Source organism: Gasterosteus aculeatus, chromosome 4 (genome assembly GCF_964276395.1).
Source record: "Gasterosteus aculeatus chromosome 4, fGasAcu3.hap1.1, whole genome shotgun sequence".
NCBI classification, from domain to species: Eukaryota; Metazoa; Chordata; class Actinopteri; order Perciformes; family Gasterosteidae; genus Gasterosteus; species Gasterosteus aculeatus.
In genome coordinates this window covers 24,033,540-24,061,461 of record NC_135691.1, presented here as the reverse complement: position 1 = coordinate 24,061,461, position 27,922 = coordinate 24,033,540, and the positions used below count along the sequence as shown (strand labels likewise).

Below are 27,922 nucleotides of genomic sequence, written 5' to 3'. Positions count from 1 at the left end.
AAAGACAAGGTGAGATTTGATTTTAGATATTTGATGGCAGACAAGAAACTTAAGCTTGCAGTTTGTGGGGATACTTAAGAAATATAATCCCATTGCATTTGAGTTTCAACTCATTGACAAACTATGAAAGAAGTGCTTAAGATCATGCTGTTAAATTACTGTAATATTCAGCTCACAGTCGTTGAGTACTATTGTGCCATCTGATGGTGAAGGTATGACATGTCTTCCTGTGTTTCACTATCCCACCAATTGTTTTTCTGACTAATTGTGGTACTGTTCCATAAATCGTAAGTAGATAAGCAAAAAAACGAGTTCCTTTTATCATGATGAAGATATAAAGATCATGGGGAAATTTGTCCCTTTCAAGTTGTGCAAAAATGCAATCACTCTGAGGAGATCACACAATCCGGAAGAGACCTGAATCATTATTCATGTTGCATTCAATGTTTATGGGAATAATGCCCTGTCGGACATTACCCCTCCCTTCAGCTTTGATCTGGTATTCACTAAGGGTTTTAGGGAATGAATGGCTATATAAATCTTAGACATGGTTGATTCTATCAATGGTCTATCTGTGATTTCCTTGCTGTTAATTAGGCACTAAACTAGTGAACAATAAATCCGTAAAAGATTTTCAGATTCATTCATTAGACATGCTTTATAGTTTACATGTTTTGGTTAAATATAGTTTGTTAAACTATAAAGCATGTCTAATGAATGAATCGGCTGCCAATCTAAGAAATTCTTAGTCTTAGAAACAATATCATATATGTATAATATCTTTCCAAATCATCCAAATTATTGTAAGTGGCACAGCGTCCACGAGGACTGCTCCAGTATTTTCTCTAATCATGATATTTTATCATTATCAGAGGCAGCAAAAATCGAGCGACGCCGAGCGCGAAAAGCGGTCGGTGGCAGGTTATGCTTTGCCTTAACGGCAGGTGACGATGATCGGTGGCAAGTTGCGGTGGTAGGTGACAGGTTGCGGTGGTTGGTGGCAGGATCCTCCGCTGGTCGGATCCTTTTTCAGAACGTTACATAATATTTGCATGTCGCTGAATACCCAACTGAGTTCGGCTTATGCCGTTCTGAAAAAGGATCCGACCACCGACCACCGGAGGATCCGACCACCGCAACCTGCCGTTAAGGCAGAGGAACCTGCCACCGACCACTTTTCGCACCCGGCCCTACTGCAAAAATCAACAGAGTAGTGGTCTATATTCCCAGGTAACGTGAAGGTAGCACAGCTCATTTACTGTAAACACTGCATGAAAAATACGTAGAAGCAGGAAGTTTCCAGATATCACCACGAGCGTTTGTCACTCAGTCTCTGGCAGTTTTCTTTCTTCACTATGATTCTTCTTCGACCAGTTTTGGTGATAATCTGTGTTTCGTCCGCGGTGACGATTATACCATGGCCTCCTCTCAACTGCTCCAAACAGGTACTGTTAAGTTTTCCGTCTACAGTCCGTGTACTTTTACAAACATTCTATTGCCTTCAGCTTTAATGTGAAATATTCGTATTTCCGGGTTAGCTGTCGCGCTTATAACTAAAAAAGGGGACTTACAGCTAGTTATTGGTTTTGATTGTTCGTTTTTGGACAACAAATACGGCCGTACATTTCCGCTTTTTTGTTTTTGATTTAAAATGAAAACCATGGCATTTTGGTTAAGGTAAAAAATAGACTATCAAAGGGTACAGGGGCCACGGACGCACCTGTTTTAGCTTAGTCTTTTTCCTTCCTGTCTAGAAACGTTTTTTCCCAACGCAACTTAACTTTTAAGCTAACGTGATGTAATGTAGTTAATGTTGTGGCCAATATATGCAGAATGATGTCCAAATATCTGTTCTACTTGGCCATCTATTATTTAATTTTACATATACATATTGACCACACTGTTGTTTTGTGTCCGTGACTTTTTGTGAATACTGTGAATACTGCCGGTAGTTTGGGTAGGATTGTTTAACACTGGGTCCTAACTTGGTTGGATTCAGCAAACTACAAGTAAAACTATTAAAACAAATGATTGTGTTTTAAGGTGATTTAGCGGTGTTAAAGCCTTATCTACTCGCCTTTTCAAGCCAAATAAATTAAAATTGTCAGTCTGTAAAGGGACGATAACGCTGGTAAATTAACCTTACCTGGATAGACGTCCGTTGTCATTGTAGGCATTATTTTTCGATTAGATTAAAATGATTAAAGGGTCACCAAAATTACCATAGATGCTGTGAACATATCAAATCCCCTCATTCTGGACTTAAAAATAGTAAGTAGTAGTAGTAAATAATATTCAAATAGTATAATAAAAAGCTCTTTCATTTTAATTTGAGTGTATAACACCACCTGCGGGACATTTGTTAAACTATTCTTATCTCATGAATGGCTTGCAAAACACCAGTGGGCTCATGTAGAAAGGGTGCGTATGCACAAAAAAGTGGCGAACACACGTTTTCATATCAACGATCAGATGTATCAAAAGCAAAATGACCGTGGAAATGTGCCGTGCCTCACGCCAACTTCAGGGCTGTCGTAGACCCTTTTCTACAGCTGTTGATTCCTTGGCGACACTTACAGGTGATGTTGGGAAACTCTAATAATTAATAAATATGAACACAATTTGTCTTCAGACTGAGTGATGTGCACATCTGAGACACATGAACAATTAACACTGATTAACAATTAACACGTGTCTGCAGTTACACGAGTGGATATAAAATGCATAAAGTGGTGCAATGCATACTATTAAAACAATGGCTGCTTTAGCACTACTAGAAGACATTGCAAATGGTGCAATAAGGAGAGAGCGCATATTTAGAGACAGAGAGGATTTGCTTGCACATGAGGATAACTGGCTCATTAGCTGCTTTCGGTTCCCGAGGGCAATCCTCCTCTTACTATGCACTGTCTGGTAAGCTGCAATATCGTCAGACTATTCATCATCTATTGAGCTGTTAGTAGCCTGGCCGTGGAGCTGGGGCAGGTGGCTGTTGGTTCTGGGGGTTGGAGATAGGGGGTGGGTTCAAGGGGCTGGGGAAAGTGGATGTTGGGAGGGGAAGGCAAATTCAGGCGAAGACCAGGAAGATGCTGATTGGTTTGCTGGAGATAGTGAGGTGGAGGCAGGGTTCGTACGGTCATGGAAAACCTGGAAAAGTCATGGAATTTCAAAATGGTCATTTCCAGGCCTGGAAAAGTCATGGAAATTTGTTATATTTCTATGGTCATGTGGTTCATTTAATATTACGTTTGAAATCATTCATATGGTTTTAAAGAGACGCAGGACGCTCTGATACTCGCAGCGCAAATAATTCACACCGCGGCTGTGTAAACGCGCTTTAACTGAAAAGTTCGGTAGCTCAGGAATCATCCAGTGTCAGGGAAGTGTAGATTTAACCGTGGTTGGCTACATATGGAAAAGTGCATCTCATGAGTTACGACAAACAAAGACCCGGGACGAGCAGAATGAAAGTAATGTGGAGGAACATGATATATTTTAAACATGGGAGAGCGGCATTAACGAGCCGTGCTAAAGGAAGCAGACATCACTGCGCCGCTGCTAGCGAAGCTACTACAGAAACCCCATCAGAGGTCGACTGCTAGCGAAGCCCCCATGCAGAGCAGCACGTCTCTCTCTTCGGCCTCCGGCGCTGTACGCGACACCGACATTTCCCGACGTGCGCTGCCCGCCTGCTAGCAGCAGTTCCAAGTTGTAAACAGAGGGCGTGGCGGCGTTGCTTCGGTGTTCTTTGTCATTGAGCCGTATTAAGCTGCAGACACGTGACTTAATTTTCCTCCTCGAATGACAGGAGATCATTTGATTCTTTTCGTTTTGTGTTTATTTTATGCTGCAATGCGTCAACATAATATACAATTACTACATTCTGTCACACGGCAGATAAACAATATGCTCTTGTGCCTAACGCAGCTCTTCTGTGTTGCACCTACTGCAATCACGACGTCAATACATGGAGACACACAAGGAGCGTCAATCCAACATAAATGCGTTCAATACAAGTTACATATCTTTAGTTCCTGCACAATGGCACTGTTTAGGCACCGGTATGTTTTATAAGTATCGTTTTAGCACTGGTATCAGGAAAACCCCAAACGATACTCATCCATAGTGGATAATTGTATAATTATAACATCTTGAGACCGAATTGAATGGTGGGGGAAACACTGTATGCTTTGGTATTCTCATTGTTAGTTTAAATACTACATTTTCTCACTTTTTCATGTATACACTGAGATTTCACACTTATTTGGTCATGGACATTTTGTTTGAAGTCATGGAAAAGTCATGGAAATCCACTGGTCAAAATGTGTATGAACCCTGTGGAGGAAGGCCCACACCGCGGCCCTGACGATGTGACCCGTGATCAGTCAATCACCAATGGGTCCAGAAGGTAGAGGCCATACTAACCCGAACCCAGCCACCCCCAATTTCCGATTCCTTTTGCCCCCCGGACCAGCTCTGGATCCAGTGGAGATTGATGACCATCCATGATCAGCAGTTGCAGGCTCTCCTGCGCTCGACAAACCCCTTCTTGAAAAGGTCTTTGTCCATATACGCAGCTAGCAACTTCCCATAGAGGGCATTTGGCACCAATTCCTTGTTATAAGGACCCCCTGAACATCCCCCCTTATAGATGATGAAAAGGGGGCGTATCCTCTCCAACCACGTTCAGGCAGGCCAGGACTGTGATGTGTTCCCTGGGCCTGCCTGTAGGCATGTTTAGTCCCCCCGTGACACAATGACCTTCCTCCTTGAGGAGTCCAGCTGAAAGCCTGTCTTGTCACAGTAGTACAGTAGTTTCTCCTTCAACCCGTTGTTCTTCTTGACACAGCATGCCCTCCATGGTCCGCTGTGTCTGTGTGCGCGCGCTGCCGCCCCGCCCCCGCTTTCCACAAGGAAAAGGGACAGAGGCAGCGCGATCAACTTAAATGTTGGTGGTGACGTTCATTTATATGTAAAATGAATATCGCAGTACCAAACATTATTGCACACAATTTCAGAGAGTTCATTTTATCGCATATTGCGACAAGCCTAGCAGTACCGAGACTGCCATCCACGGCGCCATCTTATATTCCACCTATTTCACAGATGAAATAAAAAAGTATGACCCTAACTATGACCCTTTTGTAAATCTTTTTTTACTTGGTTTTAATTCCTAAACACGAATAAACCTTTTCTTTGTCCACGACAATGTTTATATTTTTTATCTTAATTTAAAAAAATATTCATGTTATGTTGGATTCAAATTTGACAATAGTATATCATATTTCATACATATAGTGCAGCTTAAAGTGCTTGTCATCAACTTGTAAGGAAAATAGTCAATTATATTTCATTCATATATTTAAGAATAATTGCTCATTTCTCCGTTGACTACACTGTCTTGTCATCTGGACTGCGAATTTGATGTTCTTCTGTCATGACAACATGGAAGCTTATCGTTGAAACAATTTTAATCAAGATAACTCCATGAATGCCTACGTGGTAAAGTGTGTTTTTGGCGTCACAACAGCCCACCCCAGTGCATGCTAACCCGCATGTCGATGTGTCCTTGAGCAAGATTCTTAACCCCAACATTGCTCCTGTAGCCGTGACCAGGGCTGTAGTGGAGGGTAAACGCCGTTTACGCACCTCTAGAATTTGGAAATAGCGTTTACGCACCTATAAATAGCGTTTACGCACCTCAAAGTTCCTTGCGCCTTGTATTCTTCCGTTGAAATAATCCGAAATAAACTTGGTGTAATTTTAAAACAGCTAAGACTACGTTTCCTATTGTTGAACATATAAACGCCGTAGTCTGAATCATGCTCATCTGCGCTGTATTACGGTCTGTGAACATCCAATCAGCACCTTGCGGCTGCAGCAGCGACCAATCAGGATCCAGGAGGCACATACACGCTGTGGATCAGCCCAGTGGTCCCCAACCTTTCTTACCTCACGGACCGGTTTCATGTCAGACAATATTTCGCGGACCGGTCGAGAAGGTCCGACGGGGGGGTAGTAGTCGTCGTTGCGGGCGGAACGACCGACGGGGAAGGGGGGGGGGGAGTAGTCGCGCGCTCTGTGTTCGCTGGTCGTGCACGGTAAAAGGACAAGAAAAACGCCTGGTGACGCGAAGATTAGAGTTCTCAATGTGAAAAAAAACATGCTGTATAGGCTATTTATGATGACATAGGTAGTACATAGGCTAAGTGTTAAATTCAACATATTTTTTCAGGCAGTGAGAGGACAGGCAATGATGCAGAGCAGAGAGCACAGATGCAGAGAGGAGAAGCACAGAGGAGCCATGAACGTGTTCTGGGGTTCATGGCTCCTCTGTGCAAGGCAGGACCTGACGTGGAGGACAAGGAGGCCCTCTGGGCACTACTATAAAAAGGAGACTCCATATGTAGATAGTTCTTAATCTGCAATTGTGTTGTTGTGTTGTGTTGACATACTTTTCTTTACTGTTTTCTTAGATTTAATAAACTACAAACTACTAACACATTTATTCATTGTCATTGATTGTATATGACTTTTACTGATAACATAATGTAATATAGCCAGGACAGCCTTACTAGAGTCGCGACGTTTTGTGTTGCGTTGCTTCGCATCGCGTCGAGGTCTGTATGATCACAAAATTCAGAGTTTACCCACCTCTAATTTTACCACTACAGCACTGGCCGTGACTACAGTATGTAAATGTTAGTTACTGATGGGCAGGTGGCACTGTGTGTGGTAGCTCACATGTAGTGCTTTGAGTGATCGGAAGACTAGAAAAGCGCTGTGCAGTTCATTTACCTGCCATGAACAGTTGCCCACAAGTCATGACAATATAAACCAAAACAAATGACCTATTATTTAAACTGCAAAAACAAATAATTAAACCAAACTAATGACTAAATCTTCTCTAAATAAGCAAATATCTAGAATAATTTAACAATACTACTTATGATTAAAAATACAAAATACTAATAATATCATATAATAATAGCTATTACACACACAATTGATCATTTGACAAAAATACTGGCTTTCTTTACCCAGTTGTTGATGTTTGATTTTGTTTTATGTTAAATAATGTTTTTTTAATGTTTGTATGCTATCTGTAGGTAACATGGTGTAATTTTGAAAACTTTGCAAACTAGTAAATGTATATTTGTAAGATTGACAATACTATTAATCTATAATCTCTTTTGTCTTGTTCTTCCTGGACACAGGGTTTGAGGTGTACAGTCGCAACAAGTTAGTAAATTTTACTCTTCCTTATTCTTACTATTGTCATTGCTGTTATGTGTTATTTCACCGGCACATTACAGGTTTGGAGTATGGGCGGTTGAATTACATTATGAGCCACATTTAGTCATCAATTTAATAATTCTTCAAGATGTGAACATGAGAGTAAAAGTTTTCCTAGCTCCTTGCCGTGCAACATATGCCTGTCATGTTACAGGTAACTGTATGGATGAGGGTTGGCTGAGTGTTTATAACTACACTCCCAGCGGTCCAGAGGGGCTCCAGGTGAGCATCGAGACCAGGCAGGACGAGACGGGACACCTGCATCCTGTGCTGGTTGCTAACTGGAATATAAGGGATGATGGTAAGTTAATTGGCCATCTCAGATGTTACCTTTTAAAAATGCAATTATTTCGGAAACAAGGAAAAAGTCCATTTAATGACTGGTGCATTTCAGATGAAGAGTTTATCTTCATTTGATGGTATGTAGTAAAGACATGTGCTTTATCTCCTCAGGCAGTGTAGGTTACCTGACAGCCAGCGAGCTTCATGTTCTGGTAATGTCCACCAACCAGAACCTGTGTGTCCGATATTCCTTCGAAGAGAAACTCTTAATGAGAAGTCCGACAGGGGAAAAGGTGGGTGGCTTACCACAAAATTATAGTGCCTTTTATATAACATTTGAGCCTTATGATATAATATATTTGTTCACATGAAGGGAGCCACTATTTAATGTTATTGTATGATTGTATAATCGGATGACTCATAACTTGTTTTTGTCCTGCTGATATTATCATAGTTCACAACATCAGAACTGGACCTGATCTCGGGCACAGCTTTTTCATTCAACAATTTTACCTGCTTAAGTCCTTTCTGGGGGCATTTACTATTAGGATTTAGCAAAGAGGTGGTGCTAATCTACATAATGAAACTGTCTATATGTTTCTCTACATGAAACCCATGATGGAAAGCTGAGATATTTCTGAAAATTATTAAGCAGACTTAACTGGATCTGCAATGCTTTATTTGATGTAATTGTATGGACCCTGTTACCAATGAAAATCAAAATGTCTCTTACAGTAATAGTGATAATGCATTTTGACTGGATAAGTCTCAATTTGGCAATTCCAGCGTCGCCAGCTTCAATTTTGACCGCTGCCATCTTCACTTTTTGCAACCAGTGAACAAAAGCAACCATATTGAGGGGTGACGCAGAGATGCCGTTTAGTATACTCTCGTATTAACCTGTCAATCACAAGGTAACCCCGCCCTAAAGCTTACCCTCTTTTATGGTCTTTGACTAATTTCACTTGATGTTGTTTTGAAGAAAACTTGAAACTAGAGAGAGAGACCATGAACTCATTTTAAGAGCGAAGTAGAGTCATTTTCTCATAAACTTCCATTTGATTCTTTTTTTCTTTGGAACCAGGACCCTCCCCCCGCTGCACATTAGGGAAAATGCAAGACATTTATCTTTTAGCTTCACTCTTCTTCAGTTTTACCTCAATCGGCCGGTTAAGAGTAGCCTAGTTTGTGAGGACAAAGCGAGCAGAGACAGTGACAAAGGTAATAAAAGGTTTTTCCAGAAAGTGTGAGTCACTGCCTCAAGCATGCCCCCAAACTAGCCCCCAAAATAAATACTATGCAGTTTGCTGCAGCTAAATAAAAAATAAAGACAAGATAATAACTTTTGTATATATTCATGTAGAGCTCAGTAACACTGTTTGTAAATTACAAACAGACAACAATGTTCTGCTCTTTCAGTGGTCGTTGTCAGCTAACATGCTGGTGGACCCTGGTCAGACGTACCATGTCTCTGTCTTCAACATCCCCAAAACGGAGGTTGGCTACAGCACCTATGACGTCAGCACTGATGTCACCACTCCTGGTGAGCTGAAGTAAAACCAGTAGTTGTTTATATTAACAAGAATTTATATACGTATGGTCTGTTCATGCTTTTATTTTATTGAGTTTTGATATCTGTTGAACAAATGTTGTTTGTGTGTCTCTGTAAGTTTGGATCATAAGTGAAATAGTTGACTGGACTATAAAGGATGAATACTGAAAAGAGAAGTGGCAGAAAAGGTCATATAAGAAGCTTTGAAAATTCTAGGTGATCTGAGGTATCATTTATAAAACAATGTGTAGGATCCACATTAAATGTTTGTATGCATGTTGGTGATTTAAATCTGCAAACCCATGATATCATGAATTGTGTAGCCACTAAGTTGCTTAAAATGGCTTTATCTTTAAATTTGGCAGTAAGAAATTTCCTTCTTGTCAGAATTCGCAGAACGTCTCTGCCTTTTCCCCACCTATTTCGTTCTTATACCAGCTCCTTATAACTCATTCAGCATACCACAAATCCAGGAGTACTCACCACTGCCTAGTGTAGATGGTCATCACATGCCTATCACATAGTTGGTGAGGGGAGGAGAAAGGTGGTTTCAGTGGAAAAACTCTGGAGGCAGAGTGTTTGGTAACAATTTTTTCCAATTGGAGGTTTGTATTTTATTACATAAACCCACAAATATTGTACATAATACAGTGGTTTATAAAGCATATTCAGTTTTCTGTTTTTCTATTTTGTGTTTGAATCGTATCCAGCTTTCTGATATAACACATTTTCTTTTTTTTCTATATTAATTCAACTGTAGTGTTTCAAAGAATCTATATTAATTCTTCCAACTCTAATGGTTTTTAAAGTATATCCAATTTTCTGGCCTTTGTGTATTCCTTCTTTCTAATCTTTTGAGTTCTGGTGTTTAGACTCTCGTAACCGGCCGGGGACTTGTTTGGGTTTAGACCTGTCAAGACAAGCATTCTCTTTTTTGTGTTGTACCACGGGACTCGGTTCTGGAAAATATGTTATTAGGCAAAAACCTCGGGCCACGAAGGCCCTGATGAAACTGTAGTGTTTATTAGAATTCTGCCAAATGAATTTACTTTTTGGCAGCCTTATCATATCCCAAAACTGACTAAATCTTGCCTGCATATAAGGACTGGTGAAAAATTTGATATTTTAGTTTTCTGTATAGCAGCCCCTAGCGCTGACTTTAATTTTGAAAGACCCCTCCCTTCAGCCCGAATGTCTGATTGAATTGAAACTTAACATAACGCTCTGTAAAGAATTGAGACACTACTCCAAGTTTTTCTCAATTTAGCATTAACATACATGGCAGCCATTACGTTCCAGTTTTTTTTAACACCAAAACAGGGACACCTGATTTTACTTTTTGAAAAGAACTCTCCACTCAACGGGTTGACCTCCAACTCATTCAAACGTGAAGTGCACAGCGAGAACTGTTAGAAAAAAGCTCATAGGGGCGGGGCTAAGGCCCTTTATCAATGAGAAACAACGAAATGCGGGCTTAGGTTTGCAAAAGACCATAAAGATTGGACCATAGAGGGCTGGAATAGGTTTGACTATTCTAATGAGTTTTTGAGCTTTGCCCAACACCTGGTCATATAATGGTTCCCCAACTATGAGGAGTGTCTTTTTTCCAGCAGAACATGGTTCCCCAACTCTGAGGAGTGGTTTTTCACAGACCCGGCACACAGTGATTTTATAGAGTTTTTACAGAAAAACGACTGTAAAAAGTTATTTTCCGTAAAATTAGGATATTTTTTTACGATGCACTTACTAAAACTCATGGCCTGAGGATGTCAACACATTGTCCGACAGTTGCGTTAGCTCAAGGATTACCTGTTGTACCTGATAGCCGAATACGGTATATTTGTTGACCTATGTTTGCTGATGGCATAAAAAGTGTACACGTCTTTCAGACCCAGTATTGTAAACGATTATAAATGAGTCCCCTCATACCGGCAAACAAAAGATTCCAATGTGAGATGACTAATACAAGTCTTAGCCAATTTGCAAATCATTCTATTTTTCAGTGCAATAAAGCAAAATTGGTGCAACCTGTATAATCTTCACTTTTCTGAATTCTGGTTCCTCTTGATTTATCCATAATCCTCTGGTTTACACAGGTTGTCCAGATCCCAAAATGCAGATGACCAAGTTTTGCATTGAGAGAGGTTTGTCCATGACATTATCAAACCAAGTAAGAGTGAGTAAATAACATAGACCACTTGACACATAACCCACTGCCTTGTCACCTAAACTGTAGGAAGTCTGTGGCAGCCGAACATCAGTCTGACTGTGGACAGTGAAAAATCCGCTCTGGATGTCAGCTTCGCTCCTGACACGCTCTGTGAGGAATACATCATCATTGTTCGCTGCTCGACTTACCAAGATCTTACCAAGCGCACACACAAGGTGAGGTCACATCATGCTGGATATTTCTCTGTCTTAGAGTATCATCAGCTAGAGTCTCCCATAGAAGATGAAGTGATTTGACCAACAACATTACTGCATGTGCTTATTACAACGTACTATGTTTTGTACCTGAGCAACTATTTCTGCAAACCACTTGACTGTACTGTCTCCTCGTAGAGACATCAGTTGCATTCGGAGTCTGACGTCAGCACCTATGTCCTCTATTAGGACTACAGGGTACCTAGTGTGCCCATCGTTTTGATAAAATTCACATGTATTAAAACTGTATTGCCAATAACTAGATTATTGTAAAATAAAAAAAGAGGTTCTCGACACACTCTTCTTTTACATTACATTACAGGTCATTTAGCAGACGCTTTTATCCAAAGCGACTTACATTACATTTTTAACCCATGGCTTTTACATCTTTGCCTGGGGAGCAATTAGGGGTTAGGTGTCTTGCTCAGGGACACTTCGACATGGGACATGGGGCAGCCAGGACTCGAACTACCAAGCTTGTGGTTGCCAGCGCACCCCTCTCGACCCCTACACCACGACGACCCCCCTTCTTCAAAGCACACACCAAGTTGCTCAGCAGTAGAATGCCATACTTAATGGGAAGTTAGAAGGAACATAAAAGACTGTATAATAGTAGTAACAATACGATAAACATGAACTGAAATAGAATATGGAAAAATAATAAATATAGTCAAAAATATTAAAACAAGTATACGTATATTTGCAGCATTCACATACATTCATACATTTCTGAACACTACAGCTTTATTTTTGTCAAGGAACCACATTGCCCCAATATGCATGGTTGGCCCAACCTTTGGTAGCGTTTCAGGTTTTAACAGAATGTAACTGAAAATCTGAAAACAAAAAAAAATGAAATCAAAGTTTTCACTTATTTATGACTTCATAATCGCAGACAAAATTTGAGTTTCTTGATCTTGGAAATCCTGGACTTTCCCCAGCTCCGTAATTTATTTATACCTACAATGGCCCTCATATGACAACTTCCCTCAACCTTATCACATCTGTTGCAATTATGTGGTGCTAAACTAAACTGACATTTATTTCCTCAATAGACATTTGTTGAGATTCACATGCTCTAGTGTTATAGTCAAACATTTGAATGGATAATTGTCATCGTATAATGTCTTCTTCCTGTGTAATGCTCCCTAAATGCTCAATTCTCTCCGTTATTAAACTTCCAGGCTAAGACTCTGAATGTAACATTCCATCTGGATGAATGTCCAAAATCTTGCTGCCAGTTTGATGTTGAGGTAAAATATTTTTTTACGAATATGTTTATATTTTGTTGTATAATATTTAATATATATATATTTTATATACAGTGCATCCGGAAAGTATTCACAGCGCTTCACTTTTTCCACATTTTGTTATGTTACAGCCTTATTCCAAAATGGATTAAATTCATTATTTTCCTCAACATTCTACACACAACAACCCGTAATGACAAAGTGAAAACTGTTTTTTGCAAATTTTGCAAATCTGTTAAAAATAAAGAACGGAAACATAACATGTACATACGTATTCACAGCCTTTGCCATGACACTCAAAATTTAGCTCAGGTGCATCCTGTTTCCACTGATCATCCTTGAGATGTTTCTACAACTTGATTGGAGTCCATCTGTGCTAAATTCAGTTGATTGGACATGATTGAGAAAGGCACACACCTGTCTATATAAGCTATCACAGTTGACAGTGCATATCAGAGCATAAACCAAGCCATGAAGTCCAAGGAATTATCTGTAGACCTCCGAGACACAATTGTATCAAGGCACAGATCTGGCAAAGGGTACAGAAAGATTTCTGCAGCATTGAAAGTCCCAATGAGCACAGTGCCCTGTTTGGTAGAGTGGCCAGACGGAAGCCACTCCTCAGTAAAAAGCACATGACCGCCCGCCTGGAGTTTGCCTAAAAGCACCTGAAGGACTCTCAGACCATGAGAAACAAAATTCTCTGGTCTGATGAAACAAAGATTGAACTCTTTGGCCTGAATGCCAAGCGTCATGTCTGGAGGAAACCAGGCACTGCTCATCACCTGGCCAATACCATTCCTAAAGTGAAGCATGGTGGTGGCAGCATCATGCTGTGGGGATGTTTTTCAGCGGGAGGAACTGGGAAACTAGTCAGGATTGAGGGAAAGATGAATGCAGCAATGTAGAGAGACATCCTCGATGAAAACATGCTCCAAAGCGCTCTGGACCTCAGACCGGGGTGACGGTTCATCTTCCAACAGGACAACGACCCGCACACAGCCAAGATAACAAAGGAGTGGCTTCGGCACAACTCTGTGAATGTCCTTGAGTGGCCCAGCCAGAGCCCTGACTTGAACCCGATTTGAACATCTCTGGAGAGATCTGAAAATGGCTGTGCACCGACGCTCCCCATCCAACCTGATGGAACTTGAGAGGTTCTGCAAAGAAGAATGGGAGAAACTGCCCAGAAATAGGTGTGCCACGCTTGTGGAATCATACCCAAGTCTTGAGGCTGTAATTGCTGCCAAAGGTGCTTCAACAAAGTATTGAGCAAAGGCTGTGAATACTTACACATGTACGTATTCATAACATGTACATGTTATGTTTTCATTCTTTTATTTTTAACAGATTTGCAAAAATTTGCAAAAAACAGTTTTCACTTTGTCATTATAGGTTGTTGTGTGTAGAATGTTGAGCAAAATAATTAATTTAATCCATTTTGGAATAAGGCTGTAACATAACAAAATGTGGAAAAAGTGAAGCGCTGTGAATACTTTCCGCATGCACTGCATTCTCTCTGATCCCATTTGTTGACATGACTTTTTTTCTTTGCAGATCAAACCTCTTTTCCCACAATGTGGCCAGGACTGTGCCCGTCAAAGGAGAACACTATATATTTGTCCTGGTATGTTGGCTCCTAGCCCTTATATTGATATTTAATTAATTAATATCTTTAAGAACTGGCTTCACCTGGCCACTCTTCCATAAAGCTCAGCTCTGTGAGATATACTGTTGAGTCTTTTGATCTCTTTGTTTTATCTCTGATCCTCTTTGCTTTCCGCAAGACTTTTTCCTCTCATCAGAGGTGTTGGGGTGCCCTATTCCTTAGATTTTGTAATAATGGATTTAATGCTGCTCCACTGGCTTAACTTGCACACAGGTGTGACTTCTGAAGGTAGTTATTGGCACAAGATCCTACAGTTTTTCTTTCAATTTAATTTATATTGTACGGCCCAAAATCACAAATGCCAAATTTTCCTCAGGAATTCTACAATCTGTATGCATGCAACATCCTTTTCATCTCCCCTCCATAATTTGTTTTTATTTTGTGACAATCCATTACACACAATCCAAAGGCACAGTAAGTATTTATTGATTTCAGTTGGGAAACCTGTTTTTTCAGCAACAAAGAAAGAATAAGTAGAAGTTAGGAACAGGCAGCCACACCTGCTTTCCACAGTATTTGGCAATTTGATGGAAAATGGTTGGAACTCCACCTGTAACGCAACCCGCCCTCCCCACACTAACTGTATGATGCTATTATCAAGCCCTAAATTTTAAGGGCACAAAGTGTTTTTTTCTCAAGATATGTGTTTCCTCAAATGCTTTTTCTCTGTAGCTCGTCCTTGTTACTTTGAATGTGAGGAGGCCGAGTCGTATGTGTGTGTGAAATTAGGAAACAATTTAGGGAGAAAGGCCTAGTGGCCATTTTGACACGCAGTGTAAAGACCGGTGTTTTTGATAAAGTAAATTATTCTATTTTGTGTGTCACAGCCATACTAAATGAATGTTAATGAATTCCATAGTGTGTTAACGCTGCAATGTTGTGTCAAGCTCTCTGCTGCCCTAAAATTTGGATCAAAACAAGTTAGCACCACACAAAGCAGAATAGTTGAGGCTGATGGGGAAAGTACTTTTTTTTGGTCATAAACAAAACTATTGGCTTTTCTGGCTGCTATTTCTTCCCGGTTCAAGTCTAGCCCAAAATCGCAAATTACAAATTTGCCTCAGAGGGCTTTACAGTCTGTACACATGTGACATCCTCTGTCCCGAAACCCTCACATCGGCACAGGAACTCCCCCCAAAAAATGAAAAACCCTTTAATGGGGAAGGAAGGGAAGAAACCTTAGGGAGAGGAGGGATCCCTTTCCTGGGATAAACCGACTACAATGGATCATGTGTACAGAATGAACAATGTAAAAGATGTACAATACATTCAATTCCTATAACAGAAATTACTCAAATGATTGCGAGATGTAAGCCAGGCAGCACCACTGCAGGGACAACCAACATCAGATAGAACCACCATCCAAAGAAAACAAAGGTTATTGTTGGTTTATGTTGACAGTAATAGTGATAATATTTAAAATGGTAATAATGATGACAGCAGCAGCAGGTGTCAGCAAGGCAACGGCAGAAGGCATGAACAGGGTCCAGACAGGAATCAGGAAACATTTATTAGCCAAAATATGTCAAACATACAAGGAATTTGTCTTGGCGGTTAGCGCGCGACAGTAGACAGACAAGACAACAGTGCACAAGTAATAAAATAAAGTGGAATGAAATGCTAGTGCAATGGGATAGTAGAATAAGGCTAAGGCTATGGGTTAGTATAAAACAAGGGAATAAAGTTAAAAAATGTTAAATATTAAAAAGTTAAAGAAAAGTATTAAGCATAAAGTGCACTAACAAACAAGTAACAGACAAGAGACAAAGTGACAAAGTGATGAATTGCAGTTAAAGTGGCATGTGCAGTATGAGGGGGAGTGACCGGTGGAGTGTTATAGTCAGGCAGTGGGGGACCGGGCTCTGTTGATGAGCCCGACTGCCGACGGGAAGAAACTGTTCGTGTGGCGGGAGGTCGTAGTCCTGATGGACCTCAGCCTCCTGCCAGATGGAAGGGGCACAAACAGTTTTTGTCCGGGGTGGGAGGGGTCGGCCGCGATCTTTTTAGCTCGCTTCAGAGACCTGGAAGCGAACAAGTCCTGCAGGGACGGCAGATTGCAGCCGATCACCCTCTCTGCAGAGCGGATGACCCGCTGAAGCCTGCGCTTGTCCTTGGCTGTGGCTGCAGCGTACCATACGGTGATGGAGGAGCAGAGGATGGACTCGATGATGGCCGTGTAGAAGTGGACCATCATCGTCTTTGGCAGGTTGAGTTTCTTCAGCTGCCTCAGGAAGAACAACCTCTGCTGAGCCTTCTTGGTGATGGAGCTGATGTTCAGCTCCCACTTGAGGTCCTGGGTGATGATGGAGCCCAGGAAACGGAAGGAATCCACAATAGTGACGGGGGAGTCACACAGGGTGATTGGGGAGGGTGGGGCTCTGTTCCGCCAGAAATCCACAACCATCTCCACTGTCTTTAGAGCGTTGAGCTCCAGGTTGTTCTGGCTGCACCACGACACCAGATGGTCAGACTCCCACCTGTAGGCGGACTCGTCCCCACCAGAGATTAGTCCAATGAGGGTGGTGTCATCCGCAAACTTCAGGAGCTTGACGGACTGGTGGCTGGAGGTGCAGCTGTTGGTGTACAGGGAGAAGAGCAGAGGGGAGAGAACGCAGACTTGGGGGGGAACCGGTGCTGATGGTCCGAGAGGCTGAGACATGTTTCCCCAGCTTCACGTGCTGCTTCCTGTCAGACAGGAAGTCTGTGATCCACTTGCAGGTGGAGTCGGGCACGTGCAGCTGGGAGAGTTTGTCCTGCAGCAGGGACGGGATGATAGTGTTGAAAGCAGAGCTGAAGTCCACAAACAGGATCCTGGCGTAGGTTCCTGGGGAGTCCAGATGCTGGAGGATGTAGTGGAGGGCCATGTTGACAGCATCGTCTACAGACCTGTTGGCTCTGTAGGCGAACTGCAGGGGGTCCTGTGATCCTGGGCTTCTTGGGGACAGGGATGATGGTGGAGGCCTTGAAGCAGGCTGGTACGTGGCATGTCTCCAGGGAGGTGTTGAAGATGTCAGTGAACACCGGAGACAGCTGGTCAGCACAATGCTTCAGGGAGTGAGGGGAAACGGAGTCCGGACCGGCTGCCGGACCGGCTGCCTTACCTGAACCTTACCTGAGCCTGAACCATTATCCACGTTTTTCTGCATCATTTTGAGACCGGAAGTTCCTGATTTTCTATATATTCCGTAGATGAAAAAAGGCAGTCCTTGAAGTCTTCTTTATGTGAGAGTTGAAGGACCTATTCTCGTCGAAAAGAACTCCAAGATTCTTGGTGCTGCTGGATACCAGAGCAATTCCATCCAGAGAAACTGTATCACGTGACAGCTGACCTCGATCATGATAACTTCTGTTTTTTCCGAGTTTAGCATCAGGAAGTTGTAGGTCATCCAAGTTTTGATGTCTCCAAGACATTCTTGAAGTATAACAAGCTGGTCGGTCTTTTCTGGCTTGATCGACAGATATGTTTGAGTATCGTCTGCATAACAATGGAAGTTTATGCAGTTTGCAGTTTGCATGTGCCGTTTACAAGCACAAACTGGGATCGATCCGATAAATAGGATTTAAACCAGCTGAGAGCAGTTCCTTTAATACCAATCAAATGTTCTAGTCTAGGGAAGCAGGATACAATGATCGATGGTATCAAATCCGGCACTGAGGTCCAGCAAGACCAGACAAGAAAAGAGATGAGTCTTGGTCCGATGCAAGAAGAAGATAATTCGTCATTTTCACCAGTGCTTTTTCTGTGCTATGATGCAATGCTCGAAATCGTGACTGGAAACCCTCGGACAAAGCATTCTTTTGTGGAAAGTCACATAATTGTTTTGCGACGGATTTCTCAAGGATCTTCGAGAGGAAGGGAAAATTAGAGATAGGTCTGTAGTAAGCCAACACCTCTGGAGCAAGAGTAGGTTTCTTAAGAGGTTTAATTACAGCTACCTTGAAGGACTGTGGTACATGTCCTGTAACAAAGAAAGATTCATAATATCCAGTAAAGACGTGCCAAACTTAAATTTCAATACAATTTTTCTTTGATAGTCAGAATCTTATCAAATGTGTTCTGATTTCCCCTGCAGAGCCAACAGAAGCCCCTAATGGCCCGGTGTACACATTTTTCATCCTGGGAGTGATGTTTCTGTGTGGGGTCATAGCAGTTGTAATGTACGTCCTCTGCCGAAAGCAAGGTTAGTTCAATACATATTCTGTTTGATCTATTCTAACTACAAAATATATAAAGATTCAATGAGAAACCTTGATTGATACGTTGCAGTAGAATATGTTGCTGAGGCATATCTTTGTTCATATGTATAGCATCTTAAAATTAAAACTATCTTAAAATGACTCTTAATTGGACGATGGCATTCATCTGTTCTGTCATGCACTTTCAGGCAAAACTGGTGTTACTGCAACACCTGTGGTAGGTGAGATATCACAGGAGGGGCAAGTTAAACAGCCTCCCAAAGTGCTGGTCATCTACTCCCAGGACCACCGTCTCTACAGCGACGTAGTATTAAAGCTCTGCACCTTCCTTCAGGCCAAGTGTGGCACCAAGGTGCTAGTGGACTTGTTGGACTCCACCTCGGTTGGCATGGTGGGGCGCCTTCGCTGGCTTGAGTGGCAACGTCAACAGCTAAAAAATCCATCTGACAAAATCCTTGTACTGTGCTCACAAGGCGTTCAGGCAAAGTGGAAGGCCATGTGTGGTCAAGGCCGTGTGACTCTGAGGGAAGATGTTCTCTCCCCTACTGACGACATGCTCACTCCTTTTCTCAACCTCTTCGTACCAGACATGCATCAGGCCGGCATGCAGGGCAAGTACATGGTGGCCTACTTTGACGACCTCAGCGGGGAACAAGACGTGCCATCAGTTTTTGACATCCTAGTCAAATACAAGCTCATGAAGCATTTCGAAGAACTGTACTTCCGCATCCTAGACATTGAGAAGTATCAGCCAGGTCAGGTCAACCAGATCAAGGGCATTGGTGGGGACGAATATTTCAACTGTCCATCAGGTGGAGCACTGAAGAAGGCAATCGAAGCCTTCCAGGCCTATCAGTTGGAAAATCCTGACTGGTTCAAAAAGGAGTGTGTAAACAATGAGGAGGAGGTCATGACTGAGGCTAACCGACTCATAGGCCAGCTGCAGATCCCTCCTGTTTTAGAGTGTGTTCCTCTTATAAGAGATCGACTTCCTCTCTACATCCATGAGATAGAAATCAATGACAATGGTGATAGTCTTTTTGTGCTTACACCTAAACTCAACCCAAAAAACGAACTGTCGTCAGGAGCAGAACTTACACCAGTAGTCAACCTTAAGCACAAACATCAGTATCTGTCAAATCGCAATGAGGTGTTGACGTATCACGTCAATCCTCACAGCCCCAGGTCAGAATCTGTCTACATAGTTGAGCCGGTTTTGAACAACCTGCAACCACCAAGACAGAACTGGCTATCCCTGCAGGCAGAACCCTTTGGTCAAATTCCCACAGAGGATGAGGAACAGGATTCCATGCTACCGATGGGTCAACTCTCTGCTTGTTCAGAGAAGAAAAGTTCAGCCCCACAGGCCTCAGTGAACTTAAAACCTCAAGAATTGTTGTGCGCCAGTATTCAGAGAGAATCCTTCCATCAATCCGAGGTCGGAAACATTGAGATGGAGGAGGACGAGGTTCTGGAGCCCAGTAGAAAGACCCCCTGCAGCGGGTCTGATCAAGGCTACATCTCAAAAATGTCCTCCCAGCATGAACACCCAGTCAAAAATGATCCATTGGTGGCCCTGCGAAGACTGCAAGAGGAGCTGTTTAATAAGAATATTGGATAATCTGAGCAGAATGGATGCTGACAGTCCAGAAATAGGTACTAAACCTTGAGTGAGTGCCTGAATTTAGCAGGGTGTAAAAGCTTTAACAGGAACTGTGGCCAGAACTGTAAGACTCCAATAACAATTTTGGGGTATAATAACTCCTTTATTATTTTTGTATTATTATTTTTATTTATTCAAAACATGATTGTGTTGAATCGATAAGGCAAGATGTATTCATACACACTCTTCCGGCCCCATCCCACAGGGGGCCCTGAAGTCCACTTTAAAGGCGCGGATGGCTCCGAAGAAGGGCCTTCATCAACTGTAAGATCTTGAATTCACCCAGCCCTAACCCTAGAGCTGCCCGAACTCCATGTCTGATTATCAACTTGCTATTCTTGCCATCACACAGATTTGACACCACACTTCCCTGGGCAGCTGTGTGTGATTAAATTTGAGTTGCTAAGCTAACTACTATATCACTGGCCAAGTAGTCTGGCCAAACTTAAGTATGATTTGTTTTCTTGTTTCTGTCATTTTGGATTTAATTTAATAAACAAACTCAAAATATGAACAGACCCTTTACCTCCAATAGGATTGCAAGGCTACTACTTTGTCTGCTCACATTGGACTGAGGACAGACTGTGATGCTACAGTGACTCTCTTTTGCCTCTCTTGGTACACGTAGTATTACAGGATAGAAAGCTCTGCGGCTAGCTGGTGAGCATGCTTAACTCAGTAGATATTGTGGTGGAAATTTGTGGATTTAGCCCTTGTGAGAAATCAAAAGTATCCCAAACTTTGTGATTAAGTATTTATTACTAACTAGAATATAGAAAAATGATAAAGAATACAGAAATCATCAGCACAAGCCCTAAGCACAGACAGAAGTCAAATGACTACAATTCAGCTGAAAAAGGACAGAATGTTCCTTCCCCCAAAAGGAGCAGGAAGATCTGACAAAGTTTCTAGGGGGGACCAGGAGCTTTTATACATCTCTGAAGGTTCGAGGAATGGTAACCAGATGTTTTGGGAACCTCCGCGACCCTCTCTTAGTGGGACCTAGTCAATCATTTTGACAGACAGGAATAGGAGAAAGGTAAATAGAAGAACATGATATGGTCTGTCCAGGCCCCATATGGATTTCATCGTGGACTAGGTCAGGTCACGAGTTTCCCAAGAAAGGTCACATACGAGTTCTTGAGACACTCACAATATGCACCTCAACAAATTCTCCCCCGACAGATATCTCTTCACAACAGCATATAGATGTGATGGATATGATATCAAACCGTGCCTTTTTAAAACTTAAACTGCATTGCAAATGTAGTTGTGTAATGTGTTGTCTTCAACAATAGTCCTTTTATCTATTGGATATAGGTCATATAATAGTAATGTGTATAAAGAAATCCTGAAATATAATGCAAATCACGTTGTACAAATCCTCAGGTTTATTACATGTTTCAACCACATAATAGGTTAGTATATACAGTACATAGAATATATCAGTACGATATACACATGACATGGCTTTACAGCACAGTTGAAATCATATCTGTCAGCCATCTTCTTTCACTGTAAACATTTTTTAAGAAAAAAAAAGCCTGTATAAGACTAGATGTTGTTCAGATTGCACACGTTATGGTTTTCATTGCACGTAGGTTAAACATTTGAATCTGTATAGCATGATTGACTCAATTTCCTTGTCCATGTCCATGAAAGCCATTAGTTGTTTCAGTGTACCTAGCCACTGTGCCTGCCCATGCAGGTTAAATACCCACTATACTTTTGGTAGTTTTAATTTAAAGATAAATTACAACAATTGCCCTTGCTCGTGAGTTTGGTGAGTGGGTAGCTTCATGTGCAGATCCAAATAGTTGGACCTTCTTTCCAACAGCGTAGATAAGATACATATACCAACATTTAGCAGAATAATGGCACGAGGAAAACAAATAAATTAACTACAATATAACATTTGTTGTACTTTGGTAATATATGATAGGCCTCGAACAAGGGAAATAAAGAGAAACCTAGAAAACCGGGAGAATCAATGAAGCAGTGAACATGTATTTTGTGTATAGCAGAGAGAGGTCACGCATAATAACTGGCAATGTACATATAAGAATATCTATTCAGTTTATTTTTTTTATGCATTTTTTAGAGGGAAAATTTGCTCTGGAGATTGTGAATCTCCAAAAATGATCTGAACAAATTGTGATTAAATTCACCTCACTAAGTTAATTCAACTCCAAATGCATAGGCTCTAGAACCATTAGGACCCTTCTGAACCATAATGCACAATTGACTTTACAAACGTATTTTTCATAAAGTTTGATCTGCAATGTTTGTTTAATGTAACATTACCGGTACTATAAGCTTATGGAGAAGGTTGTTGTGGAGGGCAGTGACCATGCCATGATAAGTTGTTTGTACTGTTATTCAAACAAAGCTTCATCAGTTCACTGCTGAAAATAATGGTTTAGTGTGGAATGGCATCATTGTTTGTTTCCAGCAGTACCTGAACTATGCTTGCCTCCCATTTCAACTCAGCAGGATGTAAACTGCCACGAACATTCTGAAATGGTGGATTATAAACTAAAATTACATTTAATTATTCACATTTTTAAAGTCTGGTAATTTGGTCACAACCAAAGTCACACAAAAGAATTCAAATTGATCCAAATGCTGATCCAATTCAAAATGTGCTCGTAAGATGCAATGGTAAGACCATTACAAAAACAATTATAAGGATTTGGATTGAATAAGTACGACTAACTGTTCTCGATCTGCACTGTTACAGTTCCACACCCAAAACGTTTTAGTATGATACCAAAGAGGCTGCATGTCACAATCAAGTAGTTATGTTGTTTCAACAAAACCAATTATATTGATCATTTTTTCTTGTTGTTTTGTTTCACTATAACACTGCAAGCTTAATTTGGGAGACTCCCGTCAAAATATAATTAGAGAATGCAGTTTAATTGTACGGGAGCGGTGTTGAATACAGAGTTGTAAAAAAACAAACATATGTTGGGCAGGACAATCTTGCAGTCAACCTCCCATTCCAAATCCACCTAAACCGAACCTAATATCGCCATGACAATTTAGGAATGTGCTGAACAAATAAGATGCACCATCTTATTGAGTTAAAGCTTTTTGATTTGCAGGGTCAGATATTTCTAAAATCCAATATTCCACAAAATCCCCAACACAACAACAATATGGGCCGAGGTACATGGCTGTGGCTAAGCTGTTATTTCAGGACCATGAACAAAAATGTCAGTGCCATCCATAGTACAATGTACAGACCAAAATATAAATGTTTATCTCTTTAATGTTTATGATTTAGCCCTATTTATAATTAAATTGTATTAGTGTCTGTATGCAGCCAACAGCTGACTTTCAAATCAAATGAAGTTTAATTAAACAATAAAATAATATTTTGAAATTGAACTGGATGAATTATAAATACAAACTGTAATAACTGTTTTCTCATTTCACGTACAGGCTGCAAAAAAGAACAAACATAACAGAAATATTTTGAAAAATACTTAATTTTAAAAGGGGAATTTAACTGTCCTGCAGCTTTAAATTCAGTTTAGGTGTGAAATATTATGTTTGTTATCTTATAAGAGCAATGTGTATGCAGTGAGTTTTTCTGTGGTTATTAATTCACTTGTTTCAGCTCTGTTCCTCTTTGTTAACATTATTGTTGCTATGTGAATTTATGTGTCTTTTGTTTATTTTTCTGTGCCTTCATTTCAAATGTGAGTGGGTATGTTTGCTCAAAAGAGTTGTTAGGCTCATAGTGGTGCTTCTATTTGCTGCTTTTAACAATCGTCATGGTCACTGAATATATGAGTCACACTGGTTTTGAACTGTATGTGAGAAGAATTAGCGTTTAAAAGCATGTCGATGCTTGCTTCAAGGCTCTGGTTTTGAGAGCGAGAAAGACAAAGAGAGACCGGAAGAGAAAGGGAGCGCAGCAAGCCGTAAACAGCAGTTGTATATTTGTTTTTACAACTTTGGGGTAGCTTTATATTATAACACTAAATAACAGTTATTATTCTGTAGACTTTTAGTTGGAGTTACAACCTAATACAAACCTGTTTGCTGTGAGTTTACAGTGGAGCCCCGATAGCTTCTCATTTATCGCTGCAGACTTGTCCAAAAACTTAACGAGCGAGTAGCAAGCTGATTGGCAAACGTGTAAATAAGCCACCTAAAACATTGTGCAACAATGTACATGACAACATACAAAGCGTTTTTTTGTTTTGTAATCTTAGAGGTTTGAGACATTAAAAGAGTGATTTCAGAAACTACTGTGATGGTCATCTCTACAGCACATTCATTTGTTTTGTTTTTTTGAGAAAAATGGGTTTCCATTTGATATATCTCTATAGCCCCAAATTTCACCCGACAGTGTGTCGAAAAAGACCCATACCCTTTAAGTCTGCTGGACTGATTTGTATACTGGTTATCGCTTTTTGGCAAAGAAGAAATACTGTACGCTCATTAGTGAATAAATGTCTGTTTCCTTGTTCTTTGAGAAATTCAGGTCTTGCCGTCAAGGGACCATTAAATCTATTTTATTTACATTATGAATATTGGAGTTGCCAGAGATCTTTTGAGGGTCATGAACCCAGAAGTCAGAGAAATAGTAAAACAGGAGTAGAGCCCTAGTGAACCATAGGATTCTTAGAATTGCACTTTAAGTCCCAGCAAAACACAAAGTCCAGCCTTTGTCCTGCTTTCCCTGTCCTACCTTTTAAGGACGCCGTGGAACACGCAGACTGAACACATCAACACAAATCAACACAAGGTCCAAAGCATTGCTGTTTGTTTTCCCTTTGTTGTAGGCTATTGGAGGTGTTGGGTTTGACTTTAGCACCTGTAGAATACGCTGAGAGGGGAGTACTGTAAACCTTGAACAGATGATGCGTTTGCATTGGAAATCGGAAAATCCATACTACTGTTATGTAAAATGTCTTACTTCCAGTCAAAACCTCAGAAAAATTAGTTCACTCCCAGGTTTCAGAGCTGCGCTCATCTCACTTTTTTACAGTAAAGCAACATACCCTGTAAAAACATTTTTTTAGTCTATGATAAATAATCCATAGATGTGTTTTTGAATCACATTCTATTTTATCAATCATGCTGCCAATGTTGTTGTTTAAAAACACACTAAGGCTGGATTATCACGCTGCTTCAGGGCAAAGGCCCTCGTATTTTCATCCAGTCATGGGACCTGTCTTTTAGAAATTATTACTATTATTATTATTACTATATTTTTCCAAGTTTTGTTTGAGAAATAATTTAGTTTAGTTTGAAATATAATTGCTTGAAATATAATTGCAAATATAATAAATTAAAGGTTAGGAAGTATTATGTTTCCTATGAGGCCTTTTCGCCCCAAGTCATGACTTACCCAGAGCCACTATCTGGAAGCAGGAGTGGGCTTTGCTATTCGGATTTCATACGGACTTTCCCTCTCCCTCTCGTCTCTGCTTTCCCGCTCGGGGCCCAGAGCTCTATGAATGAGTTACGGCCAGGGTGTTGACGTAACCGTGAGGACACATGTCGTTCTCGGACACGCAATGGGAGAACTGGGCCTGGTTGCTGCTTCCGGCCAGCCTCCGGGCCCCCCGCACCGCCACACATTGCTCTACCAGTTCCAGGAACTTACACACCAAGAAGAATATGTTTTTGAACATGAATACCGACACCGGCATCCTATAGACGAAGACCAAGAAACACCTGACCACAAGCAGGGGCGCGTTGACTACCAGGCCCATGCAGAAGCGGGCCCATAGCCACCGGCAGCGGAGCTCCGACGCTGTCAGCTCATAAAGCCACATCACCGGCACCGCCAGAGCCGCGAAATACACAGAGACCACGGTGTACTTCAGATACACGGTGGGGATCTCTCTCATCAGCAGCATCTCCACTAGCGTGAAGCTGTCGAGCAGGTCCAAGCAGGTGCTCATGAAGCAGCTGTGGGAGTGGTGCCGCGTCGCCCCGTTTAGATCCTCGATGATGGAGTTGATGAGGCAGAAGAGCAGCGGCGCGGACAGCAGCACGATGATCTTGAAGCCGGTCACCCCGCACGGGACCTTAAGCTCAATCAGATCCAGGATGGAGGTCTCCAGGATGAGCACCACCTTTGGGGTGCAGGCGATGACATATATGAGCCATGCCAGGTAAGCGTAGGTGAACTCCCCGAGATTACAGCCGAAGATGGAACTCTTCTGGTGGAAGCCGCAAGCCCTCTCCCTCTTGCTCCACGCGTTCTTCATGAAAAAAATCCCCCAGCCCGAGATCACAACCAGATCCGTGGCGATCCATGAGCACCAGTACAAGTCAGTGAAGATGATGAGGTAAAAGTCCAGAATGCCCCCCTGGAAGACGAGAAGGAGGAAGCAGAGCGCCTTGTACAGCAGACTCCTCTTGGATGTATGCGCTAGCAGCGGAGCGGTCTGCATGAACTCCCCCGATGTCATGATGCAGGCTGCGGCCGCGTTGGAGAAGACAAGGGGCTGAATTCTGCAGCCTTCCTCGGGAAGGATGCTGCCGCTCGTGGACTGGGTGTCCCGCCTCCTGCTTAGCTGCCCGGCTTACGGAGAAGAGGAGACGGGGGAATGTGGGCAATAGCTCGCTTTGGATCGGATCTGCCTTTGGAGTTTCGTCCCCAGTTTTAGCAATCATCGTATTCGTGCGGCTGCCTCCCTTCCTTTCCTTCCTTAGAGGTGGAGAGAGAGACATGCGCAAAAAAGTGTGGAGCACGGTGCGTGACTACAGCTGAATTATTTGCATGTATTTATTTAGTTCTTAATTGTTTAGTCTATCATACAACAAAGTAAATACATTAGTATCAATAAGAATCATTATAAAAATAAGTAATAGCAATGATAATACATGATAATCAGTTAAAACAAATCACAATACAAATGAGGCGGTTAAATTGTTGCTGAAGATGATGTTATGTTGCCTCCCGTGTGAGAGTCCTGTGCCAGACTCTTAATAAAATATCTCTTAAATGATGTCACCATTTTTGTTTTAATAGTAACTCACTCCTGGCATTTGCTACAGGTGTTTTTCACAACTTTTTTTGGAAGAAGGAAATAACGACCAGGTAATCAATCTCTAATAGTATGTATTTTCCCACGTGGATCCAAGCTGATGAGAAAAGTGGTTTACACTGATTTCAAAATGTAACTAATATATATTTGCAAGTGACGCAATGCATGCTATGAAATTACCTTTTTTTACCATATATATATAAATAAAAGAATATTCTCTCTAACACGTCATTATTCAACCATTCACACCCTACCATACACTGAGCCGCATGCCCACCAGGAACTAATCATCTAGCCATTGTCTAATCGCTCCTAAAAAAATAAAAACTCACTAACCGATCCAACTTCGGAAGTAACCGGGATATTTAATAAGCCTTATTCAAATGTCTAACAATACCTTATAACATCATTTCTTTGTTAACTTGTTATGCCTCAACCCGCCAACCCACATTTTGTAGTCATGCATGTAATTCAGCCTTTAAAATACATTCATACTCATATATTGCATTTCATTCACTACATTATTCAACATATACATAAACAGAATCATAACTGTACACACAGTGACAA

The 27,922-nt window shown here is 41.4% G+C and overlaps 2 protein-coding genes across 4 annotated transcripts; one reads left to right on the top strand and one right to left on the bottom strand.

The window, feature by feature from the left end:
- Positions 1-999: 999 nt before the first annotated feature.
- Positions 1,000-24,592, top strand: il17ra1a (interleukin 17 receptor A1a). 3 transcript variants are annotated; one of them, XM_040173349.2, is made up of 12 exons: positions 1,000-1,445; positions 7,218-7,242; positions 7,451-7,597; positions 7,750-7,871; positions 8,998-9,121; positions 11,227-11,274; positions 11,367-11,515; positions 12,739-12,807; positions 14,362-14,431; positions 18,547-18,654; positions 18,859-20,326; positions 20,539-24,592. In XM_040173349.2, the coding sequence occupies exons 1-11, from the start codon at positions 1,356-1,358 to the stop codon at positions 20,289-20,291; spliced, it is 2,385 nt and encodes a 794-aa protein (XP_040029283.2). In that variant the 5' UTR covers positions 1,000-1,355; the 3' UTR covers positions 20,292-20,326; positions 20,539-24,592. The 3 variants fall into 3 exon arrangements, with proteins under 3 accessions (XP_040029283.2, XP_040029282.2, XP_040029284.2); XM_040173348.2 differs by having other exon boundaries at positions 18,859-24,592; XM_040173350.2 differs by lacking the exons at positions 1,000-1,445; positions 7,218-7,242; positions 7,451-7,597; positions 7,750-7,871 and adding an exon at positions 8,363-8,492 and having other exon boundaries at positions 18,859-24,592.
- On the bottom strand, positions 21,702-27,808 carry tmem121b (transmembrane protein 121B). Its single transcript, XM_040173347.2, has one exon. The coding sequence runs from the start codon at positions 26,771-26,773 to the stop codon at positions 25,805-25,807; it is 969 nt and encodes a 322-aa protein (XP_040029281.2). The 5' UTR covers positions 26,774-27,808; the 3' UTR covers positions 21,702-25,804.
- Positions 27,809-27,922: the final 114 nt, after the last annotated feature.